The sequence below is a fragment of the Varroa jacobsoni genome, unplaced genomic scaffold (assembly GCF_002532875.2).
Source record: "Varroa jacobsoni isolate VJ856 unplaced genomic scaffold, vjacob_1.0 scaffold_1479, whole genome shotgun sequence".
NCBI classification, from domain to species: Eukaryota; Metazoa; Arthropoda; class Arachnida; order Mesostigmata; family Varroidae; genus Varroa; species Varroa jacobsoni.
Window position 1 is genome coordinate 81,959 of NW_019214381.1, and position 6,501 is coordinate 88,459.

Consider the following 6,501-nt stretch of genomic DNA (forward strand, 5'->3'; position numbering starts at 1 on the left):
GAGATGTTAGATTTTACATTAAAGGGGCACGTTGTTTTGAATTTAACGTTAACTTATACTAAATAGGATTTATAGTAACCTTTTTAGGGTCAGGTTTATATTAGATCACAGGCAAATATACGCATAGCAGCTACAGTGGCCCCGTTAAACGACCAAAATTAAAGTGCTGGCTGCGGTAGTGAAGGGCCTTTTATTTAGGCCAATCGTTTTAGTATTGCCTTCATATGGTATGAATACAACGTTATATAGCTCCCTTAAATTACCCGCGACGAATACCAAATATGGTCAGCCGTTTTAGAGTTCATCTCTACTCTAAGGTATGACCTGGAGTTACCGTCAAGATTTAGCCTTATCTGGTGGTATTTTTGTATTTAACAGAGGTTTAGCCAAAGCAACTGTCTTTTGGCAATATTCGTACTTAAAGCCTGAACTGGTATTGTGGTTTCAAAATTTTCTTTTCTAGGTTACCTAAATAGATTTCACAATTTTCATTTTTAAATAGACTTGTCAAAAGCGGTGTGGATACACTGACAGACAAATAATTAAAAAAAAAGTTGATTAGGTAATCATAAGGCCTTCATAAATTACAGAATGTACTCAATAGTTTATACTACGTTTAGTGAATTCCTCAAATCGAAGCAAAATTCTGTTTTCAAATTTCAATAAAAGTAAAATATATAAAAGATATGGCTTTTCCATAAACAAACTACTATTTTTTTAGCGACACGTTTTGCGCTTGCTTTAGAGAAAAAGAAGAAATAATATTATTTTCTGCGCATTTTTGATATTTTCCTGACGAACAGCTACAACAGACATTTCTCAATAAACAGGCTTGTTTTCAGATCGGTGTTTAGGACGAAGCGTTAGTCATTTATCTCCTTTAGGAAGCCATGAAGTGTTGTTGACTTGAAATATATGTGAGATAGCTGAACACATCATGGAGTATCGAAAGAAAAATAAAAAAAAAAAAAGGAATCTACGCAAAGTGCATTCAAAATTGAAGTTATGTGAAGTATTATTGTTCAAATCTCCAAGACACCGAAGATGTGTCCTCTGAGCTTTCGGTTTAGCTGGTAATATATCAATAAAGGCTATCGCTAAGCATATGCTTTTTGTGATATAACATCACCTTACGGTTACATTACTGCTAAAATGATTTAGTTTAATTAAAGAAAGCATTCGAAAGAGCACAAATGGCAAGATTAGATCTTATTTGATGTCCGATGTTTTATCAGCAAAGTCCGAACAGCAAGAAATGGTATCCACGAGATTTGAAACTTTCGCGCCAGGATAGTATCCACATATTACCATGTGGCGGATCAGCTGAGCATCGTAGAACGTCTCAGGGTTTACAAAAACGTGTGGTGCAGAAACATATCCTCGCATATCTGTATGTACATACCTAATTTAGTGTAATATATGTTAAATAAAAAGTAAGACATGGAATCTATGAAATTTTCATTGAGTCGTGGAACTCCCTCTCGTCTGGGTTCGCTTGTTTTTGGCGATATCGCAATCCCGACTCCGGCAATGCTTTTGTATACACAAGCTGGTTCAGTACCTCACCTCACAGTGGACAATGTAGAACGGATTATCGATCAACCATACCCTCTAGTAGTGCCTCTTCAATCAACGTATTCTATGCACAAAAGTGTCGCTGCATTGGGCAAAGGTATAAGTAAATTCGCCGGGTTCAGCGAGCGGTGTCCTTCTGTGCAGATCATTCAGGACCCGCTAAAGGAGACACAGAAGGGTTTTAACAACCGTCAAGGAGTTTGCATATTTGAAGACGGAGGCAAAATTCAGTTAACACCTAAGAGTATCACTGAAGCTGCAGCCGTCTTCCGGCCGGCAGCGTATCAAGCGTTAACCGACGGCGACACGCCAAAAGGCTGTTCAAATAAGCGGCTAAGTCATTCTGTCAAGCGCTCAACAGATTACCTCGATAGTTGTATTCGAACAAAAGAAGAACAAATGGTACAAAGTGGCCTCTTAGCGTCCATACAAGGTGGATATAACGAAGTGTCCCGTAGATTTTCAGTGTCTGACGCAATGAAACGGGATCAAAACAAAATTGCCGGTTATATCTTGGACGGATTCCACATGAATGGCGAGAAGACGGCTGAACTTGAATTTTCAAGCATTGCGAGCTTAATTACAGTTGTAATCGAAGGGTTACCTGAAAATAAACCGCGGTTTATGTTCGGCTGTTATAACCCGGAAATGATCATTGAACTGGCCCGATCAGGAGTTGACTGTTTCGATTCCTCATATGCTTGTCTTCAAACTGATAAAAACCGAGCGCTTTTATTTTCTTTTGAAGAGGTATGGTTAGTTTTTTAGAAAAAGAATATTTATTTGTCGACACGTTGAATCATCATTGTCTGTAACTATTGCACCAAATTAACCCATGTTACATGCTGGGTCAAAAGGGAATAGAAGTTCTATACCTTTATGTACAACACGGAGATTCTTATTCAACATTCTTATTCAGCCTAAGCAAGGGCATCGTCTCTAATGTGCTTTTATTGGGGATTGACCATGCGTCTTTGGCACAGCAGAAATCAATAGTGTCATTTTACTTTTGCGAAATTATATAATCTGTTTTTTTCAATTTCCGTTTTTTATAATTTTAATTAATGTCTTTTGTTACGTAGGTGAGAAACGTTACCGGGCAGGCACGCTATCTACAGCTAGACGATGTTGATAAGTACAGAAGCGATATGGGCGTTATTGTAGGGCACTGCAGGTGTTACACCTGCAACGAAGGATTTTCGAGAGCATACATCAACCATCTGCTTCTTACCAAGGAATTGTTAGGCAAGATACTTCTACAGATCCACAACCTTTATCATTTATTCAAGTTTTTTGATAATTTGCGCGCTGATCTCAGTAAATAAGAACAAAAACTAAGTAACAAAAAAATGGTGGTAGACAACGACAAGTTAATCTAATACAGACCTCTGCAGTTGTATATTAATGTTTAAAAATTGTATTAATTGTATTGTCTGCAATGACAGTGGTCAGTACGCAAGATAGGTTGTAATATGTGGTTGTACTTTTTATTTTGCCGATTTGAAACAATGAATTGTGGTTAATATATTAATTAATTCAATTATCATTTTGTCTCATGATTTAATAAACAGGTATCCTGATAAAGGTGTTTGCAGACCCTTGTCGTACGATAATATGAAGTGCTTATGTGGCTCTTACAAGGAGATCGATTCTTATAGCCTCTGTATGTTTTTAAAAATTATTTGACTATTGTTTTAAATCGTCTTAGATAAAACCTTTGACTCACAAGCATGTAATGTGTAGTCCAATCCCTAGTTTGTACATTAACGTTTTCGAATTGATTCTATGTATATATAATTTTGGAATAAGCAGCCTAAATGACCTTTTACCATGTGAAACTTGATAACGGCATAAAAAAAGATCATTTTGCTTTGGCTACCTCATTTTTTGTGTTAGATAAGCCTGGTTCACTGGATGACACTGGATCATTCACAAGTTTATGTCGAGCGGGTCACTTGTCCTAAGTATATCCCAGTGTATAAAACTTTTAGGTTACATCAAACGCAAATCATTCTTTTTCGGACAAATATTAATTTTACTTCTAGGCTTTAGACGTATCTCCCAGAGCTATCCTTCGTCATCTAGGCTTCATACTGACGTAGAAATTACCTGTCGGAGATTCTAACGATTTGTGTAATGGTTAATGAGGGGTGTGTGTTGATCTGTATTGAGAGATATGGTAGAAGACGACGGGAAACCGTGTCTAAGCAGTGAATAGTGCACCCAGAGTTCGAATGTTTTGTACAGTCTCCTAGGCCTTTTCACGATGTCTGACGATAGCTGCCCGTTAGTTGATCATCTTCCTTCATCTCTGGGCGGTACCTACAGATGCGAAGTGGGAATTGAAACCAAGCTGTAACTTTCAGATCACACGTGCCGTCCCTTTGCTTAACGAAGCACCTTCGAACAACCGTTTCAGTAATAGAGTCTTGACCGCACACATTAAAAATGGCACTGGACTTTAACGTCTGCAAAAGACGAAACGAATTATCTATGGAAAATGCACTTCCTTTATCATTGGAGTCTGAACTCGGGTTGCCGTCATCATATGACAAAATGACAGCCAACATACGAACTAGGAACAGCGCCTATGAACAGTAATACAAATAAAATGTTAAAAAAAATCGGAAACAGAGTAGCTCAGAATGGCTGGACACTATTCATGCATCCAGATTTACGCTAGCTGACTTGCGCCTCCCTTTAACCCTAACTAGAATGTGCATCTATTGCAGTAAAAAATACCGATACTGCACAATATAGAACCCAAGTTGGACCGTTAGTAAATATTCAGTGCTCCATTTATAGAAGCAAGTTATAATTCGACTTCGTCTCTTTGGGCCCATGTGTGTTCAGCTGGGGAGATTGGTCCAATTCGGACATACAACAGATAGCTTTGAGGTGTTTGAAGCGAATAATGGTGAAACAGTAACATCGTTTGTAGAACTCCATAAACATACTGCTGGGCGAAGACAACGGCAAACGTCCTATTAAATAAGAAGGTGTTTATTCCTTCAGGAGTATTCCCTCAGGAATAAAACTTCCTGATAGCTTTTGCAGCACTCCTATTTGTTTTCGCTAATAAGATATTGACGGGGACCTATCTTTGCTTAGGCCAAATGTCGCACAAGGTTTGTTGCTACGAATAGGTTCCGTTTCAATCGTGTAACTTCAATATGTAGTGCTCATTTGTGGTATAAAACGTATCGTAGTTCGGAAAAATTAATAGTAGAAAAAGTCAGCTTCGAAGTCGAGCGCATAGTAAGGTTCTTTATCAGACACTATCTCGCGCGCAAAAATGGAACTTGCCTGCATCGGCAATTCTCTCATGTACCGTGAATAGTTACTTTTTCAAAACTTAGTGAATTATAAGAAAAAATTAGTGCCAAAACTGCAGGGTAGCATCTCTATTGATTGTGGTTGGCATCTGCGCTGTTTACTATATGGCACCAAAGAATTACCCACAACTGCTGAGAAGTTACAAGTAAAACGTCCGAAAGGCGGATGCACAGCAGACCGCGGTCACTTGTGCTTCATAGTGTCAAGCCGATGCACCATAACCCAATGCCGTAAAGTTCGCACGTACGTTAGCCTCAGCTGCGGGCACCAGTGCCCTCGCAAATGCTTTGAATTACGTAGTGCATGTATTGCAGGCGTAAAACGACTTCTAAGATGTGGTTATCTCACAGATAAAGAATGCCATGTTTCACTAGAGGAAAATCTTTGCATGTTACCGCGCATGAAACCCCTCGAATGCGGCCACGACTGTTGTAATCCGTACTGGAACGCTGTACCCGGCAGCATTGTAAAAGCGTACTGATGACACAAACGTGTGGACATGAAGCATGTCGACATTCTATAAAGAGGTGGAAAACGCCGTTTAGGACTTGTGCGATATCAAGGTGCCGGTCGATCTTCGGTGTGGCTATTGATTTTCGGCCAGGTGCTCGAGCTCCACGAAGCTAGACGAACTAATGAAGATCTGCAGGGCCGTCATTAAAAACGCACATGTAAAATGTGGTCATGAATCTAACATACTGTACTCCGGTCATCGCCTGATTGACCGTTGTGTACGCTCTATCGAAATTTGCGGCGGCTTAGCAGAAGGCATTGAAAGTTTTACACGTATTTGCAAACGAGAAGTCGAGGCCGATGGCTACTGCAAGTATAAAGCAACTCGTGCCTACAATCTCTTGGAAGATTTCGCCGCTTAGTATCGTATTGCAATGATTGTACCTTTACACTGTAAGCATGATACTGCAATGCAACGAATTTAAGGATCCTAGTGTCATTGAAAAATGGACTGGGGCCTTTCTAGCTTCAGTTAACGCAGCTCACAAGCAGGCGGTGCTAGTGAAATGTCATATAAACCGCAATACAAAACTCGAAAAAATTCGGTGTAACGAAGCGTTTAAAGATGTCCGTGTTCTATGAGGATACAAAGTTACTACGCTATGTCGTTACACAAATCAGCCGGCGTATCTTTCAAGCCTTTGTGAAGTCATCAGAGACGTGTCTCTCAAATGTGGCCATTCGCCCGGGATCTCAAATGCAATGACGCTCGTAGTTTAAATCTAGTAAGTTTTTAAAAGCTGCCGTCAGCTCGTTGGTAAAACATCACTATGTGGTCATGTCGAACGCCAAACATGCTTCGGTCACCAGGGTCAACCCCAGGAAATATTCAAACAAAATTATGAATCTGTTTTGCCTTGTGGTCATCCATGCGGTGGGAATTGTTATGACGGCTACAGGGGCGTTTTCACAAGCCGTGTATCAAGCGCTATACCCAACGATGCTCGTTTGGACATGCTTGCAAAGATATTTTCGCGGAAGATTGTCCGGCATGCATAGAACTTTGCGCAAAAATATGTTTTCATAGAAAGTGTTAGGACCAGTATGGACAATTGTCTTCCAGTAAAAAGACAGACT

At 39.7% G+C, this 6,501-nt stretch overlaps 1 protein-coding gene across 2 annotated transcripts; it reads left to right on the forward strand.

Annotated features, from left to right (window-relative positions):
• The first annotated feature begins 1,284 nt into the window (after positions 1-1,284).
• On the forward strand, positions 1,285-3,445 carry LOC111270504 (queuine tRNA-ribosyltransferase accessory subunit 2). 2 transcript variants are annotated; one of them, XM_086972510.1, is made up of 3 exons: positions 1,285-2,325; positions 2,658-2,820; positions 3,147-3,445. In XM_086972510.1, the coding sequence occupies exons 1-3, from the start codon at positions 1,441-1,443 to the stop codon at positions 3,191-3,193; spliced, it is 1,095 nt and encodes a 364-aa protein (XP_086828636.1). In that variant the 5' UTR covers positions 1,285-1,440; the 3' UTR covers positions 3,194-3,445. The 2 variants fall into 2 exon arrangements, with proteins under 2 accessions (XP_086828636.1, XP_022706500.1); XM_022850765.2 differs by lacking the exon at positions 3,147-3,445 and having other exon boundaries at positions 1,292-2,325; positions 2,658-3,119.
• Positions 3,446-6,501: the final 3,056 nt, after the last annotated feature.

Bases quoted from the DNA above. Each gene is read 5' to 3' on its own strand.
- LOC111270504 (XM_022850765.2), top strand. From the start codon at position 1,441: ATGGAATCTATGAAATTTTCATTGAGTCGTGGAACTCCCTCTCGTCTG. The intron at 2,326-2,657 runs GTATGGTTAGTT...TTTGTTACGTAG, and splicing joins TTTTATTTTCTTTTGAAGAG to GTGAGAAACGTTACCGGGCA.